General features: G+C 47.9%; 1 protein-coding gene across 1 annotated transcript; it reads left to right on the forward strand.

Annotated features, from left to right (window-relative positions):
* Positions 1 to 213: 213 nt before the first annotated feature.
* IL31 (interleukin 31) lies at positions 214 to 6446 on the forward strand. Its single transcript, XM_069497501.1, has 3 exons — positions 214 to 229; positions 5431 to 5573; positions 6138 to 6446. The coding sequence occupies exons 1-3, from the start codon at positions 214 to 216 to the stop codon at positions 6444 to 6446; spliced, it is 468 nt and encodes a 155-aa protein (XP_069353602.1).
* Positions 6447 to 20130: the final 13684 nt, after the last annotated feature.

The raw sequence follows: 20130 nt of genomic DNA on the forward strand, positions 1-20130 counted from the left end.
GGCAACAAAGAGAGACCCTGTCTCAACAATAAGTTGTTTTTTTGTTGTTGTTTTTTTTTTTTTTTTTTTGAGGAACAAACTGTCTTCTACAGTGGCTGCACCATCTGCTTTCCTACCAGTAATATATGAGAGTTCCAGCTTTTTTATATTCTCGACAATACCTGTTATTTTACTTTTCAAAATTATTATTGTAGCCATCTTAGTAGGTGTGAAATGGCATCTCATTGTGGTTTTTATTTGCATTTCACTAATGCCTGACTAATGATATTGAGCATCTTTTCATGTGCTTATTATGCCCATTGGTATTTCTTCTTTGGAGAAATGTCTATTCAAATCCTTTGCCCATTTTTTTCATTGGGTTATTTGTCTTTTTATTGTTGATTCGTAAGAGTTTTTTTATATGCTCTGGATAATAGCCCCTTATCTTATAGATGATTTGCAAATATTTTCTCCCATTTTGTGGGTTGTCTTTTCAATTTCTTGGTAGTATCCTTTGACATACAAAAGTATGTAATTTTGATGAAATAATTTATTTTTTTCTTTGGTTCCTTATGATTTTGGTGTCATTTCTTAGAAACTATTCCCAATCCATACAATTAAGTTTTAAGCGTTCTTTATATATTCTGTTCACAAGTCTTCTGTCACATGTGTGATTTGCAAATATTTTTCTCCCAGGCTAGGCTTGTCTTTTCATCCTCGTAACTCTCTTTAGAAAAGCAAAAAATTTTACTTTTGAGGAAGACCAACTTATTGATTGTGATCCTTCCAAAAACACCCATTATGGTGAGCATATGTCTCTGTCTGTTCCTGCTGCTGTAACAAAGTATCTTAGCCTGGGTGCTTTATAAAGAACATTAAGTTATTTTCTCACGGAGGCTGGGAAGTCCAAGATCAAGGTGTTGGTGGATTTGAGTCTAGGAATGTCTGGTGAGGGCTGCTCTCTGCTTCCAAAATGGCACTTTCTTGCTGTGTTCTCACATGGCACAAGGGATGGCAGGGCCAGGCGGCTCTCTGAAGCCTCGTCTACAAGGGCATAAATCCCATTCATGAGGGGCCCTCATGACTTCATCACTTCCCAAAAGGCCTCACCTCTTCAAACCACCACACTGTGTACCAGGTTCCAACATGGGAATTATGGAAGGACACCTTCATGCAAACCATAGCAACATCTACCATTCTTTTTACTATTAGAAAAATTATCCGAAACTGGGAGATAAGCAAAAAGATGACCATATGTCCTTTCAAAGAATAAAATAAAGATCCATGAGTCCATAGTAATATAAATAAATCAAGGAGATGAATCACAGATGGCTCCTGGGATTTTCGTGGAGCAACTGGGTGGAGGGTGTGCAGTGAAGGGAGAACTGGAGCGGGGACGTCACGAGTCCTATTTGGAAAGAGGTAAGTTCGAGACGCCAGGGGGCATCTACTCGATGTCAAATCAGCCGCTGGGTAGGAGTCAAGAGCTCAGGGATGAGGTCAGGTCTGGGAGGTCCATAGAACCCAAAATGCAAAACAGAGGTGACACAGCCAGGAAACCCCGAGTTCCCCTCTGACCACTGCTATCTCCTTCCTCTTCTTTCTCATCCAAGCTTCTCTACAGAGTGGTCTACGCTCACTTTTTCCTCGTTTCCTAAACCACCACCATATGGCTTCCATTCAAAAAATTTATTCAAACTCCCCTGGCAAAGTTCCTGTGACCTCACGTTGCCCAATCTAGTGAATCTCTTCAGCCTTTATCTTGTTTGACCTCCTGGTGGCTTACGTACGATCATGCCAACCATTTCCTCTGTCTTGAAAAACCACTTTCCTCTCGTTCCATGACGTTTTCTTGGTACTTTTCTTTTTCTCTTGAGAGGGACCTTCTCAGTGCTCTAGATTAAATCATCTCCTTAACCGAGACACATCCCAGGGCTCCACGCTCGACTCCCATGTGTCCCACTGTTCGTCTATTCCAGGCTTACGGTTTTGTCAACCACAATATGCTGAAGGCACCCAAATTTGTCTCGAGTTCCTTCAGGCTCCAAACCTAAATGTCCAGTGTCCTGTTGAAAGTCTTCCCCTGAGTGTTCCAAGACACCTCTGCCTCGCCGTGCCTGAAACTGACTTCACCCCACTCGAGCCCCGAAGGCTTTCAGCCCCGTGGCGCCCTCAGTCTGCAGCAGCAGCGTCCACCCGGGTTCCTAACCGGAAACCCAGACGTCGTCCTCGACGCCAACTTCCCACCACCCCACATCCCGTCCAGCGCCATCTCTACTGTCACCAGCACCCTGGTTCAGGGCCCCCCTTTGGGCATGTTGAATCGCAGGCACAGGTGGGACATTTGGGGGGACATTTAGATCTGGAGTTGGAAGGAGAGAGGCGTCAAAGTGTGAGGAACACAGACCAAGGGAGGAGACAGCGGAGATATGTCCGCATAAAGGGCGGAGCGGCAGGTGATTCAGCGCAGAACACTGAGAAGGACCGTCGGGGGCAAACCGGGGCCAGATCACATTGCGATGGAAGGAGAGGAAAAAGACGTCATCGTCGAGAAGGTGGAAGTGATCGGCATCATCAACCTGCCACGGAAGGGCCAGGTGCGATGAAGGCTGGGCAGAACCCAGTAACGTTGGCAACGTGAGGCCGCTGGGAGCTGTGTCAGTGCCCTGTTGCTGCTGTCACAAGTGCCACACTGAGCAGTTTAAAACTACAAGTTTCCTGTCTCCGTGTCTGCGGGTCAGAAGTCCAGCACGCTGTGTGTGGATTCTTTGCGCGGGATCCCACTGGGCTAAAATAAAGGGATTGGCTGGGAAAAGGGCTCTCATTCTCGGGCTCAGGGTTTTCTCCCAAGCTCACTGGTTGTTGGCCAAATTCATTTCCGTCTCGTGGCTTCCACAAGGCCCCTTTCATCTTCAAGCCAGCAACATCAGGTGAATCCTTCTCACACTTGGAAGCTCTCTGCCTTCCTCTACTGTTTTTAAGGACTCTGTGATTACGTTGGGCCCACTCAGGTAAAGTAGGAAAATATTTTAAAGTCACCTGATTAGCAACCCTGATTACATCTACAAAGTCCCTTCTGCCATGTAACGTAACATAATTAGGGGAGTAAACCCAGCGGGGGAAAGTCACGCCTGGCAAAGACTTTGCTAGAAGACTTCGATGAAGTTGTTGGGGTGGAAGCCGTACACTGGCGGTTTGGGAAGTCAAGAGAAGTGAGCGTAGACCACTCTGTCAAGAAGCTTGGATGAGAAACAAGAGGAAAGAGACAGCAGTGTCCGGAGGTTTGGGGTTTCCTGGCTGTGTCCCTTCTGTTGTGCATTTTGCGTTCTATGGACCACCCAGACCTGACCTCATCCCTGAGCTCTTGACTCCTACCCAATGGTTGATTTGACATGGAATAGATGCCCCCTGGTTCTTGAACTTACCCCGTTCTAAATGGGACTCGTGACTGCCCCTCTCCAGTCTTCTCTTTCCTCACTGAACATCATCCACCCAACCGCTTCATCAAAACCCTGGGATTCAGAGCTGGACGTGGTGGTGCATGCCTATAGCCCCACTACTCGGGAGGCTGAGGTGGGAGGATTGTGTGAGCTCAGGAGTTCGAGACCAGCCTGGGCAACATAGCAAGGCCCCGTCTCAAAAAAAAAAAAAAAAAAAATCTCAGGATTCTTGCTTGATTAATTTCTTTACTCCATCTCCACATCAGTCCATCAGCCAGTTCTCCCTAGTTCCGAACCGCTGCCATCTCTCACCCGGATGCTGCACAACCTCCCATGGGTCCCCTGCTTCCACCCTGGATTCCCACCACACCTTGTCCACTCGGCAGCCTATCTCATTCTCTCTTTTTAAAAGTACACCAGGGCTAGGCGTGGTGGCTCACACCTATGATCCCAGCACTTTCGGAGGCTGAGGTGGGAGGATCGCTTGAGCCCAGGAGTTCAGGACCAGCCTGGGCAACATAGCCAGACCCCATCTCTACAAAAAATAAAAGAAAAAATTAGCTGGGTGTTGTGGTGCGTGCCTGCATTCCTAGCTACTTAACAGACTGAAGCAGGAGAATTGCTTAAGCCTAGGAGCTCGAGGCTGCAGTGAGCTATGATGCCACTGCACTCCAGCCTGGGTGACAGAGAAAGATCTTGTCTCAAAAGGAAAAAAAACAAAAAACAGTGCACCAGATCCTGTATTAGCCTATATTTCCCTACCTGAAGCCATCAGTGGTGTCTCATCACACTTGGCATAAAGCCCAAGTTCTTTGTCATGGCCTCACTTAACTCCAGCTACCACGCACAACAATCGAGCTTTGCCTGAGCTCCTTTGCACGTGTGTCCTCTGCTTGCAACATTCTTTCCCCAGATCTGCCAAAGGCCAGCTGCTGCTTATCTTTCAGGTTTCAGTTTAAATGTCACCTCTTCAGAGAGATTTTGCTCTGATCACTTGACTTAAAGTATCTCACCTGTCACTCCATAGCCCATCACCTTGTTATTATGACAGTCCCCGTTATTGCCTGGTACCCTGTTGTGTCTCGATGAGTGTCGTTTGTCGTCTGCCCTGGCCCACTACAACGCCAGATCGGCGAGGGCAGGGACCTCGTCTAACTCGATCCCTGCCATTCCCGAGACCCTAGAAGAGGGCCTAAGTGATTCCAACAAACAACTGGCGAGCACGGATTCCGGTGTGGGCCCCGGGCCTGCAGAGGCACAGGTGAGAGGCCAGGGGGGTGGAAGGCCAAGTGCAGTGGAGATGCGGCCTCAGACTCCCCACACTCTCAGTGGTTGCGGGGGCCCCTCTCGCATGCTAGCGTGGCCGTGCTGCAGATGTCTCCAGAGATACCGCGTTCTGCGAATCTCACCCCAGCTTTGTGCCTGTGTGCACTCAGCACAGCCTCCCCAGAAATTCCCTGTGGGGCGCTGACCCTCAACTCCTGTAAGTCACTTGTTCCCTGGGGGTTGTGCCTATCAACCTGGGCTTCAAAATTTTGTCTAGTCAAATCAACAAGCTCTTTCCAAGAACTGGCAGCGATGTGTGCACCTTCCTGTGCAGCGTGTGTGTGTCTCTGCACTGAGTCAGGCATCTGCCTACCTTGAGGGTAACCTCAGCGTTTCCTTCCAACCCTGCTTTCATTCAGCCTTGGCGGGCAGAATTTTGAGTGTTTTCTGGAGAAAAGATAAGCAATGATTTAGCCATGGGCGGGACACTGACTACTGTTCTTCCCCACCCCGGCCCTTTATATACCCCCGGCGGCCATGGCAAACACATCTGGCTGCAGAAGCTGCCGCGGAAGCAGGCCGTGCTCCCTCTCGCCATGGTCTCTCGCGCAGGTACAAGCAGTGCTGGAGCTCTGGCATAGTCTTACCTCGCCGGGGAGGAAGATTCTGGAAGGGGGGCTTCAGCAATAGAGCTGGGGGCCCGGGGTGTCAGGTCCGTGTCCTCACAGCATCCCTCTCTCTCTAGGACCCACGACGTCCGCCCTGTTCCTGCTCTGCTGCGTGGGGAGCTGGCTGACCTCCCACACGTTTCCCGCTCTAGGACCAACCGAGAGAGGGAAAATATTCAAGGAATTACGGTCCCTGTCAAAGACACTTTTGGAAGACTACGTAAGTGTCCTAGAGATTTCTTTTCCACATTATTTCTTAAAAATGCCTTCTGTTGCCCCCAGGAGCAGCTACTCTTTCCAGACCTGAAGCTAGGGCTGTGGATACGCAGGGACAAGGGACAACTAGACAGGCCGAGATGGCATTTTTATGAGGATAAAGATGCACTCATGCAGTGGTCAGATCAGAGGTTAGCCCAGAAGCACTCCGACTCCCCTCCTCCCTGAGCACCTAAGAGCAGATTCTGGAAGGCTGTGGAGACCTCAGCTTGATGGGCAGAGGTGGCAGGATGGAGCAGGGGTCATCAGCGTGGGCTTCAGAACTGTGCCACACCCGGACTGGGTGCCGGGTCTGCCCCTTGACCTTGGGCCAGCTCCATAAACCAAGTGAGCTCAGGTTTCTTCTGGAAAGGGGGCTAACGATGGCCACAGCTTCGTAGGGTGGTTGCACTGATTAGATAAGGTATGAACCAGGCCGGTCACAGAGGAAGCACTCGAGCACTAGCTGTGAGGATTTCTAGCTGTATCACAAACCTAACGCTCACTGTTTCTCCTCCTCATTCCACAGGTGAAGGAGGAAAAGGGGGTGCCCATATCCCAAAGTTACACGCTACCGTGTCTCATCCCCAACGCCCAGCCACCGAACAACATCAACATCTCAGCCATTCAGACATATCTCCAGACCATCAGCCAGCTGAGAGATACCACAACTATGGGTGAAATCATAGAACATCTTGACAAACTCAAGTTTCAAGATGCATCAAAAACAAACATTTCCGCACCTACAGGCACCCTTGAACATAAGCGCTTCATCTTGACAATCTTAACACAGTTTTCGGAGTGCATGGAATTGGCATCAAAACCATCTAAACTCTGAAGCCCAACGGGCTAGTTAAGGCCTATTGCCTTTGGAGTGGCAGGAACTTATGAAGACTTAAAAAATGACTGACAGCTAAGTGTGAGAACTCTGCTGTGATCCATTAAGTAAAATTTTCCAGTGAATAATCCCAATGAATGCTCGGATGTGCCAGTCCCGGGAGGGCTGAGATTGAAATTTATGAATTAACTTGAAAAAGATTATGTCATTGTTTTTAGTCTTGGTATTTATAGAATGTTTTTCTTCTGCAGGCTTAAGCCTCACTTACTCTCATTACACCTTTGTGAGGGCAGGAGGTGACAGCTATGTTAATTTATTGATATTTATTATATTAAGAGTTAAGGCTACTTGGAGGAGCCTTTGTAATTTATTTAATAAATTATATTGATTGTTTTCTCATAATCTGTTTTGCATTTTGTGAGGGGGGTTGAAATTAACGAGTGGGGACCCAAGCTGGGTGGAGCTGTTCGGAGGGAAGGTGGCTGTGTTCTAGAAATAGATTACTCCCACCACTGCCATTTCCCCCACCGGCCACACTCAGTAATGGACAGTGAGCCCAGCAACAACCTTGTTGGATATTTTCTTTATGCCAGGCCAGGTATTAATAAGTACTGTCACTGTCCTCTTTTTATGAGTGGGGAAACTGAGGCAGACAGGCATTTAGTCACCTGCTCAGGGCCACACAGCTGCTAACGGGTGGAACCCAGATTCAGCTTGCACTTCACCAGCCTCTCCGCCCTTCGTCTCTCCCTGGGCAGTGACTGGGTCTTAGAGGCATCTGGTGCCAGGCGTGGCACAGGGCAATCTTTCAGTGACTCCTGCACGATTCTCCACTGGATTTTCAGGGCCCTCAGGGACGACACCATCTTTCCAGGTCCAAAGATTTTGTCATCTGAACAAGCGCCGAGTCCTAGGCTGTTAAGGTTCTTAGAGATCATCTGGACTGATGGTTCTCAAAGAGCGGTCTCTGGCCGGCACCTCGCAATGTTTTAGAAATGCAAGTCCTTGGGCTCCACCCCAGAGCTGCTGAATCAGCCGGTCTGTGAGAGGAGCCAGCAATGTGTGTTGGAATGAACACGCCCGGGAATCTGACACACTCTCAAGCCTGAGAACCGCTGAGAACCACTCATCTGGAGTGACCGGCACCTTCACCTTCATCTTATCTTTGGGGAAACTGAGGAACAAAGAGGTGTGGTTGCACAAGTCCACATGGAGGGGAGGATGCAGTCAGGATTCTGAGACATCAGTCTTGGACTTCTCATTCTTACTATTACAGGTATGTCCACCCCAGCCCTCCCCACACCAGGCTTTTCAGCCCCCCAATATCCTGGTCGCCAATGACAGTGTTTTTTTTTTTGTTTTTGTTTTTGTTTTTTTTGAGACAGAGTCTCACTCTGTTGCCCAGGCTAGAGTGAGTGCCGTGGCGTCAGCCTAGCTCACAGCAACCTCAAACTCCTGGGCTCAAGAGATCCTCCTGTCTCAGCCTCCCGAGTAGCTGGGACTACAGGCATGCACCACCATGCTCGGCTAATTTTTTCTATATATATTTTTAGCTGTCCATATAATTTCTTTCTATTTTTAGTAGAGATGGGGTCTCGCTCTTGCTCAGGCTGGTCTCCAACTCCTGAGCTCAAACGATCCGCCCACCTCGGCCTCCCAGAGTGCTAGGATTACAGGCGTGAGCCACCACGCCCGGCCGCCAATGACAGTGTTTTGGTGATCCTTCCAGAAACATCCACTGCAGTGGACACCCATCTCTCTTTTTCACTGTCCTATATCAGAACACCTTTGCTATTAGGAAAATTATCCCAAACTGGGAAATAAGGCAAAAACATGACCATATGTCCTTTCAAAGGATAAAATAAATATCCACGAATCCACTGTGATATAAATAGTTGACTAAATAAATCAGGGAAAGAACAAATGTTCTTTACAGAATTCTAATTAATAAATAATAAACATAGGAGGAATGAGGGAAATAGAACGTCATTAGAACACCACAGTAATAACTGCCTCAGGCAAGATCCACAGAAGAATGCTAAAACTAGCAGGTGAAACTTTAAGGGGAAACAAGAAATTTGCTTCAAAGTCTCTCCCCCCCAAGTACTTATTTTTATTTATTTATTTATTTTTTGAGACAGAGTCTCACTCTGTTGCCCGGGGCTAGGGTGCCATGGCGTCAGCCTAGCTCACAGCAACCTCAAACTCCTGGGCTCAAGCAATCCTCCTGCCTCAGCCTCCCGAGTAGCTGAACTACAGGCATGTGCCACCATGCCCGGCTAATTTTTTCTATATATATTTTTAGTTGCCCATATTTCTTTCTATTTTTAGTAGAGACGGGGTCTCACTCTTGGTCAGGCTGGTCTCGAACTCCTGATCTCGAGCGATCCACCCGCCTCGGCCTCCCAGAGTGCTAGGATTACAGGCATGAGCCACCGCGCCTGGCCTTACCCCAAAGTATTTATGAATCGCAGTGGTGGTTTTAACATACGTCCACAAATTCTTTGATATTTATTGCTTTCTCCGGGAGGTGGAGCTTAACTCCCCTCCCTCTGAAGGGAGGCTGGACCTGGTGACTCACTTCTAAAGAACAGAGCACAGGAGGGAAACCGCAAGGTGACGGGGAGGGCCATGGCAGACACCACCTCCAGCCAGCGATCCAGGTGGACATCACCTGCCAGGTCGTTCTCTCGCACTTGATGTGACACGGTTAGAGGGCACCTCCCTCCCCTCTCTGTGGTCTTCCTCCCCCAAACCCACCATGCCAGGCTCATCCGGAGAAAACACCTGCCAGGCCCACACCAAGGGTCCTTTTACAAAATCTCCTGCCCAGCACTCTTCCAAAGTGTCAGGGTCATGAAAAACAAGGCAAGGCTGAGAAGCTGTCACAGATCAGAGGCTAAGGAGATGCGAGAACTAAACGCAATGTGGGCGCTGGGATCGGATCTTAGACCAGAAAACAGACGCTAGTGGAAAAACTGGTGAAAATCCAAATTAGGCCTATAGTTTAGTTACCAATGTTAATCGCTTAGTTTTGATAAATGTGCTGTGGTTACGTAAGATGTTAACACTTAGGGGAAGCTGGGTGCAAACTCTCTGTACCACCTACAACTTTTCTATAAATCTAAAATTATAAAATAAAACATTTCAAAATAAAAACAAAAATATAAAATTTCAAATAAAACATTTACAAAATTTTTTACTTCCTCAATCTCAGTAGCCACGTTTTTTTTAAGAGATGGGGTCTTGCTATGTTGCCCAGGCTGGAGTGCAGTGACACAATCATAGCTCACTGCAGCCTTGAACTCCTGGGCTCAAAGGATCCTCCTGCCTCAGCCTCCTGAGTAGTTGGGACTACAGGCACGTGCCACCACACCCAGCTCCTAGCCACGTGTCAAGCGCTCGATAGCACAGCAGCTAGTGGGTACCATACTGGACACTGTAGATACAGAACACCTCCATTACCACAGAAAGTTCTATTGGACAGCACTGCTCTCTGAGAATGGAACTTACTGTTTGAAATATTACATATTATCGATTAGGTCCCAAGGTCTCTGAACTTAGAGAAAATGGATAAGATGCAAAAGATTTCTATCAAGTAAAGAAGATAATTCCAGAGGTTCTGGCTATATTGACTGCAGGGTGTTGGCCAGATGAGCATCTACCCGAGCGTTTGATTCCGGCATTCGTTTTCTTCCCTGACGACAGGAAGACAGACGAGAGACCCCAGTTTCTCACTCCTCCCTTGAATCGGTCACGTTGTGCTGATTCCCTCAACAATGACTTAAACAAAACCCTGCCCCGTGCCCACTCTGTATGAGGGTTGTTTTGATAGCTGGAGACTCGTGTTTGCAGCTCAGCAGAGCCTGCTTCCTGCCACGTGGGCACGTGACCATGGCAATACAAACAGACTCGGTGACATGAAGCAGCGGGGACAGTGGCAAGTGAATCACTGCAGGGGTGGGGGCAACTGCATGCAGCAAGATGCGGTCTGTGTAGCAGCAGGGGCTGCCGGGTGCCCCCGCCTGGACGGGTCCCCACAACCAACAGGCTCACAGCGATTCTGCAGAGTCAGTCACTGCTGCTCGAGTGATGGGCTCACTCAGGATCTTCCGAAGACCTGGAGGCAGCCTCAGATTTCTCCTTTTGTCACCGAGAGCCCACAGTTCTGGAGATGACTCAGCTGCTGGCTGGGGGACTCCGCTGCGCTCTTCTGACTAAAATCACTTCATTGCTCTTGCAGGCGGAGGAAATCTTTTGAAGTTTCAGATTTCTCCTCTCCTACTTTTAGCCCTTCCATCCACAGCGCCTCTGGCAGAGACACAAACCTGCTAACCAGTTCTCCTTCCACCCTGAGGGGAGCACCCCAGACCCTACTGTGGGGTGCAGGGCCAGCTTCATGGGCCTGGGGCCCGTGCAGTCACAAAGCCCTGAGCTCAGACAGGCCCTGGGCTGGTGTTAATGCTCTGCTGTCACCACTGCCTTGAAATTCTCCATGATATCTGAACAAGGTACACAGTCAGTTCTGTTGGGGTGTGTGGGTAACATGCAGATTCCTGAATGTTACGCCCAGAGATTCTGATTTAGTAGGGCTGGGCTGGGCCCTGGAATCAGTGTTTTTTAACAGCTTTCTTGACATATAATTTACATACCATAAAGTTCCTCTCTAAAATGTACAATTTGATGATTTTTTTTTTTTTTTTTTAGCACATTCACATTTGTGCCACCATCACCACTACCTGATTCCAGGACATTTTTATTATAATAATATCATCCCCCAAGAAACCCTGTGCCCATGAACTGGCACCCCCCGTGTTCCCTACCCTCAGCCCCGGTGACCACTATGCTATGCCCCGTCTCTGCGGATTTGCCCTTTCTGGCCATTTCATATAAATGGAAGCATACAGCAGGAGGCCTTGTGTGGCTGGTTTCTTTCACTCCGCATGGTTTTCAAGGTTCACCCAAGTGTCAATGCGCCATCCCATGTTGCTGGGGTCACTACTGCCTACCCGAGCTGCTACGGCCTGACGCAGCTGCCTTGATGCCCAGTTTCCCTACAGATTTTCAGAAACAAGAAAAATCTAGAAGGGAGACAGGGAAGGAGATTAGAGGCAGAAATACACCTCTAAATCAAGATCACCTACCACAGCATTATGCAAGAGAAAAAAAAAAATCTAATTCATATTTACTTTTCCTGAAAGCAGCCACACAGGACAGAGCCAACCACAGACAGTAAGTGTGATAAATCCCAAGTCACCTGCAACTTGACTAGTAAAAACCCTCAAACAACTAGAATTTCTTCTGAGGTTAATCTGCCAAAACCATAGAAAGAGACAAAAAGGCACCAAACAATTCCCAGGGCACATCTCATGATCAAAACAGTCCAAAAGAATGAGTTTTAAACATCAAGTTCCACTAACTCACAGAGGAAAGGAAAAAACAAGGAAACAAATTATCAAGGGTCACAGAGAAGCTGAAAGTAGGATGATAACGTGACTTCTTTATTTCAGGAGAGATTAAGACTGAGTAAAAGCTTAAACGTGCGCAATTTATCAAGGCAGAACAGGGAATAGCTGTAAGAACAAAAGTTTGAGCAGTATCGTTTCCTTATTCTGGAGATTCGAGAATGAATGAAAAGAAAATAGAAGAGGCAATCAGAAAATGGGGGGGGGGGGAGGGCAGGGGAGAGCTGCCTGACCGCAGGAGGTCTGACCCTTGCTGAAGGAAAGAGGGAAGGTTGGGGACAGTGTCTTAGCCTGTGGTGCTGTCCCAAGACAGTCCGCAGGGCCGTGGGGAAACCCTCAAGCCACAGTCACTCGTCAGAGGAACCTGTGTCTCCCAGCCTCGGTGTCCCCGCCGCACTGTCTCGAGCTGGGACACGACAGCTGGGCCCTCGGTCACGTGCCCTTCCTCAAGTGGGAGATCTGAGAGCTGCGTTTTCATGGCCACCATCCAACCCAAATGACTAAAAATAAGGCAGTGACCAAACAAACTACGATGTCCCTCTATGCGACGACATTGTGTGGCTATTCAAAATCATTTTCTCAAAGTATATTTAATGGCATGGTAAAATGCTCCAAATATAATATTAATTTATAAAAGCAGGCTATGAAACTATGGTGACCCCCCCCCCATTTGAGTTAAAAAATGTGTCTACATCTAGTTCACATATGGACAGAAAGCAACATTGGCAAAAAGTATCTTTGGGCAGGGGGATAATTTTACATCCATACATATATATATTCATATACATATATATATAATACTTTGGCCACACCCCCAGGGTTTTTATGATAGCAGTGGGTTTGTGACATTTGTGTTCCTTCTCGTTGGTCTCTGAAATGAAGCTCGGGTCTGCTGTTTGCAGCCCTTCATCTGGTCCTTGCATCCCCCAGCTGAATGGCAAAGCCGCCCATCGAGACGATCCCCGCATAGCCCACTTCTCAGTGAGACCAGCGCAGTGTTACTCTCAGCCCTTTTATACACGACCCAAAACTACCGTCCTTTATAATGAGAATATTCAGCATGACAATTCTGAGGCTGCTCAAGATCCCAACTGTATTTACTATTTAATGGCCCCAGAAACACTTTCCCCCAACAGCATCAGCGTGAACGGCAGATACTCTTTGAGTTTCAGTTTCTGGTCCTCTACTTACATGTGATGTAACCTTAGAAAAATCACTCCATCTCTCTAAAGTATATAATTTAGTAGTGTGCATGTGTGTGTGTGTGGTGTGTATTCACAGAGTTGTGCAACTCCCGTCACTAATTCTAGAACACGTTCATCACCCTGTTAGCAGTCACTACCCACTTGCTTCCAATCCTGCCAGCCCCAGGCAACCAGGAATCCGCGTTGTCTCTGCGGAGTTGCCTACTCGGGAATTTCATATAACGGAACCACACAGTATGTGTTGCAGCCTGTGTCAGACCTTCATTCCCTTCTATGGCTGAGTAACATTCCCTTGCAAGAGTATTCCACATTCCGTTTATCCATTCATCAGTTCCAGGACGTGTTGTTTTTGGCATGTTTTGGCTGTGAATAATGCTTTTGTGGACATCTCATACAAGCACCTGTTCGAGTCCTGGTTTTCTTTTCTTCTGGGTCTATACCTAGGAGTGGAATTGCCGGGCCATGGGCTAACTACCTTTAACTTCTGGAAGAACTGCCTGTTTTCCACCATTTTACACTCCTGCTGGCCATGGACGAGGGCTCCATTATCTCTACATCCTCACCAACCAATTTTCCAATTTTTTGTTTTTAAATTATAACCAGCCCAGTAGATGTGAAGTGGTTTCTCATTGTGGCTTTTATCTACATCTCCCTAATGCCTAACTAATATTGTAGAGTATCTTTTCTTGTGCTTATTAGCCATTTGTAGCTCTTCTTTGGAGAAAGGTCTATTCAAAGTCTTTGATCACTTAAAAAATTATCTATTAATATTTATTTTAGAGACTTCACTCTGTCACCTAGGCTGGAGTACAGTGGCTATTCACAGGTATGATCACAGCTCACTGGAGCCTCAAACTCCCAGACTCAAGGGATCCTTCTGCTTCAGTCTCCTGAGTAGCTGGGACTAGGCACAAAACATTTAAAAAAAATTTTTGCAGAGATGGGATCTCACTATGTTGTCCAGGCTGGTCTCGAACTCCTGGCCTCAGGCAATCCTCTTCCTCAGCCTCCCAGAGTGCTGAGATTCCAGGTGTGAGCCACCACGCCTGGCCTCCTTACTTTTTAATTAGGTTATTTGTCTTTTTATTGTTGAGTTGTAAGAGTTCTTTATATGTTCTGGATAATAGCCCCTTATCAGATACATGATTTGCAAATATTTTCTCCCATTCTGTGAATTGTCTTTTCATTTGTGTACTCTTTGACACACAAAGGCTTTTAATCTTGATGAAGTGTAATTTATTTTTTCTTTCTTTTCTTGTGCTTTGATGTCATATCCAAAAAAACCTGTTACCCAATCTAAGATCATGAAGATTTACACCTGTTTTCTCTAAGTCTCAACACTATTTGCTGAAAAAAATATTCTTTCCCTATAGTCTTGGCATTCTTGTTGAAAATCATTTGGTAACATATTTATAGATTTATTTCTGGACTTTCAATTCTATTCCATTGATTTATAAGTCTATCTTAATTTCAGTATCACACTGTACATTTATAGTTAGTCTTAAGATTGAGAAGTGTGATTTCAATGTTGTTCTTCTTTTTCAAGATCATTTCAAGATCATCTCCTTGAATTGCCGTATTTTAGGATCAGCTTGTCCGTTTCTGCAAAAAAGGCCATTAGAATTTTGATAGAGACTGCATTGAATCCATAGATTGCTTTGGGAGTATTGCCATCTTAGCAATATTAAGTCTTCCAAACTCTGAACACGAGATGTCTTTCCACTTATTTAGGTCTTCTTTAATTTCTTCCATTTTTTTATGGAGGTGAAATTAACATAACACGTAATTAACCATCTTAAAGTGTACACTTCAGTGCCATTCAGTATGTTCACAGTGTCCTGTAACCACCACCTATATTAGGTTTCAAAACATTGTCATCATCCCAAAGGGAGACCCCATACCCATTAAGCAGTCACTCTTCACTCTCCGCCCAGCCCCTGGCAACCGCTCATCTGCTTTCTGTCTCTATGGATCTATTCTAGATATTTCATTTCTATGGAAAAAATACAATATGTGACCTTTTGTGCCTGGCTTCTCTTGCTTAGCAAAATGGTTTTGAGATACATCCACATTGTGGCACGTATCCATCCACTTTTATGGCTATATAATAATTCTCAATAATGTTGTATAATTTTCAGTGTCTTCCACTTCTTTCGTTAAATTTACCCCAAAGTATTTTATTCTCTTTGATGCTACTGTACATGAGATTGTTTTCTTAATTTCATTTTCGGGTTGTTTATTACTACAGAAACACAACCGATTTTTAGGTGTTGATCTTATGTCCTGCAACCTTGCTAAACTCACTCACTAGCTCTAACGGGCGTGTGTGTGTGTGTGTGTGTGTGTGTGTGTGTATGCGTGCGCGCATGCGTGAGCATATCCTTCATGGCTTCCTATACACGGCACCACGTCATCTGCACACAGAACTAGTTTTACTTTTTTCCTTCCAGTCTGAAGGCTGCATATTTCTATGTCTTGCCTAACTGCCCTAACCAGAACCTCTGGGACAATGTTGAATATTGACAGTACTGAAGTGGAAGGAGCAGACATCCACTTCTTCCTGGTCCTAGGGGAAGGCATCCAGTTTTTCACAGACGCTATTTATCAGGTTGGGGACGCTCTACTTCTACTCCTCCTGTGCTGAGCTCTCTTATGACGAAAGGTGAACCTCAGGTTAAATGAGGATAGTAGCCCCTACTGTCTAGAGTCTTCTGAGGATGAAAATAGGATAACATGAAAATGTCCTGCATGGGGCTGCTGTGTGTCAGCTACCATCATTCTGGGGCAAACAGGCTCTATCATAAGACACGCCCAGGGCTGCAGCTGAGCTCAGCACTTGCTGGTAGCCACGCTGGGTAAGTTATATAAGCCTCTGGGCCCCCGTTTCCTTATCTCTACAGTGGGGACTGTCAGCGGCACCTACTTCACAGGGCTCCGCGCCACCTCAGCAGGCAGTGGTAGATGTGACTTAAATCACGCTTACTAAGTGCCCAGGACACAGAAGCTGCTTGCTATGGTAGATGACTGATAAAACGAGATGCGGTCCTTGTCCTTAGGATGATAAAGTGAATGTGGCACTGACAGTTACATTACACGTGACATCAGCAACAGAAATGGAGCATCAGCAGTAGTTCCAAGTACAAAGCAGCGGTTGGGCCAGGTCAGGGCAGGCCACCGGGAGGGGAAAGCCCTGGGCCTTTGCCGGGGAAGGAAATGCTGGCAAAGGCATGGAGGGAAGAAGTGTGGGACACGGCTGACTGGCATGGGACGTTCCCCTTGCTGGGCCCCTGGGCTGTGTAACCGGGCAGCAGTGGGAGGTGACTGTAAGTTAAGGGTTGGGAGGTGACTGCAAGTTAAGGGCTGTAAGGTCCTGCCGAGGGCGGGAGCGGAGGGAGGCAGAGTTTTGAAAGAGTGAGGGGTGCCAGAAAGCAGGATCTGAGACGACTGAGCGCTGTGTGAGTGGCACGGCATGGGACCAGAGTCAGTGACGTTTTGGAGAAAGAATTCACGGCGCAAGATCTGCCAAATGAGAAGGGGAGGGAGGGCTGCCGTGAGGAAAGAAAACTTAGACATGCCTCCAGGGCGTCACGGAGGGGTATGGTCTGAGTGGCAGCCTTAATCAGAACTGAGAAATTTGGAAGAGATCAGGAGAGATGAAGGGTAACAAAAGCTGATTACTTTATAGGTGCTGAGTGTGGACCCTGCACATTTAATTCCTGGAAGAATCCGCAGAGTAGGTGTGATTATTACCCACATTTGCTAGACGAAGACTTCCAGGCACAGACAGCTGTCGCTCGCCCATGGCGGTGGGTCAGGAGCCCGGTGGTGCAGGGCTAGCACCCCTTGGTGAGGACTTTGGATTTTACTCTGAATGCAATGGGAAGCCCCTTGAAACGTCAGCAGGGGAAGGCTACAGTCTATCCTCAGCATTGTTAAAAACACCATTCTAGCTGCGTAGAGAATGGATTCAAGAGCAGCAAGAGATGAAACACAGAGACTAAAGCTGTCCAGGCAGGAGGATTATCGGCATGGCCGTGGGGATGGGGATTTGCCAGTACAGTTGCTCCTCCACTTACTACGGGGCTACGTCCTGATAGACCCATTGTGAGCTGAAAACATTGTTACGTTGAAAATGCATTTAACCCACCTAACCTGCCAAACAAACATCACGGCTTAGCCCAGCCTACCTTAAACGTGCTCGGAACACTCACGCTCGCCTACAGTGGGGCACGACCGCCTGGGGACACGGCACACTGCAGAGCATCGGTCGTCCGCCCTCGTGGCTGCGTGGCCGGCTGGGAGCTGCAGCTTGTTGCCGCTGCCCGGCATCACAGACGGGCACTGCGCCACACATCCCTAGCCTGGGAAAAGATCATAATTCAAATTTTTTTCTTTTTGTTGAGACAGGGTCTTGCTCTGTCACCCTGGCTGGAGTGCAGTGGTGTCATCACAGCTCACTACAACCTCAAACTCCTGGGCTCAAGCGATCCTCCTGCCTCAGCCTCCCAAGTGGCTGGGACTACAGGCGCACGCCACCACACCCAGCTAATTTTTCTATTTTTTGTAGAGACAGGGTCTTGCTCTTGCTCAGGCTGGTCTCAAATTCCTGGCCTCAAGCAATCCTCCCGAGTAGACCTCCCAGAGTGCTAAGGTTACAGGTGTGAGCCAGTGTACCTGGCCCATAGTTCAAAATCTGAAGTACGGTTCCTACGAAATGCGTATTGCTTTTACACCATCCTAAAGCCGAAAGATCTTAACTCAGGGACTGTCTGTGTTTGGGGGGTGTTACTGATAGGACTTGCCAATAGGCTGACTGTGGGAAGTGGGAAAAGATCAAAGGTGGCATCTGAGCTTTCGGCTTGAGCAAGTGGGTGGTTAGCAATGCTGTTTACCAAGAGGCAGAGCACTTTAGGATGAGTATGTTTGGGGCAGAGGACTGAAAGTAAGGTTGGTTAGAAGCAGAGAGATTTGAGAAAGAGAAACTTGTGAGTAGAGAGGAATGAGTCAGTGGAAAAAGAGGAAAGCGCAGGAGACAGAAGAGATAACTGACAAGAAAAAGCCCCGGGGCGGGCGGGAGAGACAAAGGGGACAGAGTCTAGGAAAATCTAAGACATGGAGATGGCAGATTTGGTCTTCCCTGAGGGTTTTGCATGGGGGTTCCTTCCTCCTGCTCTCCCAGTCCCTCCTTTGCCAGGTAACTTTGTTTGTCCTGCTGGTTGTAGGGGCACTCACTGGCTGCTCCCTCCAGGACCGGCTAACGCCGCATCCGTGAGAGCCCGAGGCACTCCACGCTTGCACTGCCGGCGGTGTCAAGGCAGACTTACTGCATCCCCGGTAAAGTCGCTACTGTGTTCCTAAGCATACTGCAAATCCAGCCTTCAGTACACGCATCTTGATCCAAGGAGAACAGAGGCGAAAAGGAAAAGCTGAGCAAATGTGCAGTGAGTGTTAGAGGAAAGGACAGACGCTGGGGAAGCGTAAGTGTCTCAGTGGAGGTCAGTGACATTGATGAGTGGCACTGGGGACTCAGGGCTGTGGGACAGGTCGGGGGCTCGTGAGGGGACCGATAACCCCTGCCCACTCGGGACCCACCCCCACCACAACACTGTAATGGAACCAACCAGCCCCGCTCGGTCACATCTCCCAGGAGCAAAAATCCCTCAGACTAGATTAAGAGATTAGATTGTTGCTGTACCTTACCCATTAAGGCAGGAAAGTATAGACTCTTATCTTAAAAAGCTTTTCCCCTCTCTAAACAAGGGTTTTCTAGGTAACGATTCAGTGCAATAGAAAATCTGATCCATCAGAACGCGCCACTCCCCGGCTTTCTCGTTCACTGTGACTTCGTAGCTTTTCACAAAGCCTTTGGGAACTTTTAAATGACCAACGTTGCAGGTGGATGTGGAATTCTGGGAATGGTCATCACGAGGCACCCGTAACAGATGAAACCCATGTGGTCTCCGGGATGTGCCTCAGAATACCGGTGGTGAGGACGAGGGACGAGTGACACAGAGCCGCCCCGAGCCGACCCCTGCTGGAGTGGACGATGGTGTGAGGCGTCCCACGTGATTCTCTGCTTCTGCGTGTGCTGTAGATTTTCTGAACTGAAAAGGTAAAAAGCACATTTGTTAAACTTTAGGACAAGTGCGATCACACCACCCTACATGAGTCTAAATTCAGATCTTGACCAAAAGAAAGAAAATAACCTGTGTTCTACAGAACCAGGTCCCTGTCAAGATGAAATGCTTTCATGCCACTTAGAGATTACTCTTGTATCTACAATCTAAATTACTCAAGGTGTTTTAGAATTACCTACGTAGTCTCCGGAGTCAACGCCTACCTTAGCTTGACATGTGCACACTCTGGCTCCTCGGGCCGGGGGCTCCCTCCCCAGCTGTCTGCGCACCTGCTCTGTGCCGCTCTGTGCCAAATGCCAGGCACCGGGCCCTTGTCCTGATGGGCTTGGAATCTGGTGGGGAAGAGAGACTGAGTAATAACACAACCGGTCATGTGTGTGTGTGTGTGTGTGTGTGTACGTGCACTGGTGCACTGGGTGAGGAATGAATACTAAGGCTGGTTTCTCAGGAGCTGACATTTAAGGAAAGACCTGAAGACGCAGAAGCTTGCTAGGAAAAGGAGAGGCGATGGGACAGGGCTTGGCAAAGCCATAAGGAGAGAAATAGCCAAACAAACCAAACATGGTGCATTCAAAGAACCAAAAAGAGCAAAAATGGGGTTGGAAGGCAAGTAGGGGGCAACGGCTGCCCTTAGCGCTCGGTCTTTATCCTCAAGGCCCACGAAGGGCCAAAGAGCAGGACGACGGGACGAGACTCGGGCTTTCTAAAGCTAGTGCCCACTACGAGGCACGGCCGAGGGAGGACAGAGGGACACGTCACACGAACTGGCTGAGAAATGACGTGACCTGGACTGGGGTGCGGCCATGGGTATGGAGCAAGGTGGACGATGCATTTGGAAGGACCTGAGGAAGGGACAGGAAGGACGGGGGATGATGCT

This window comes from Eulemur rufifrons, chromosome 21, assembly GCF_041146395.1.
Source record: "Eulemur rufifrons isolate Redbay chromosome 21, OSU_ERuf_1, whole genome shotgun sequence".
Classification (NCBI taxonomy): Eukaryota; Metazoa; Chordata; class Mammalia; order Primates; family Lemuridae; genus Eulemur; species Eulemur rufifrons.

What these genes read in the sequence shown, in the direction of transcription:
- IL31 (XM_069497501.1), top strand. An exon ending in AGACACTTTTGGAAGACTAC is followed by an intron (nt 5,574 to 6,137) that starts GTAAGTGTCCTA and finishes CTCATTCCACAG; the next exon opens with GTGAAGGAGGAAAAGGGGGT.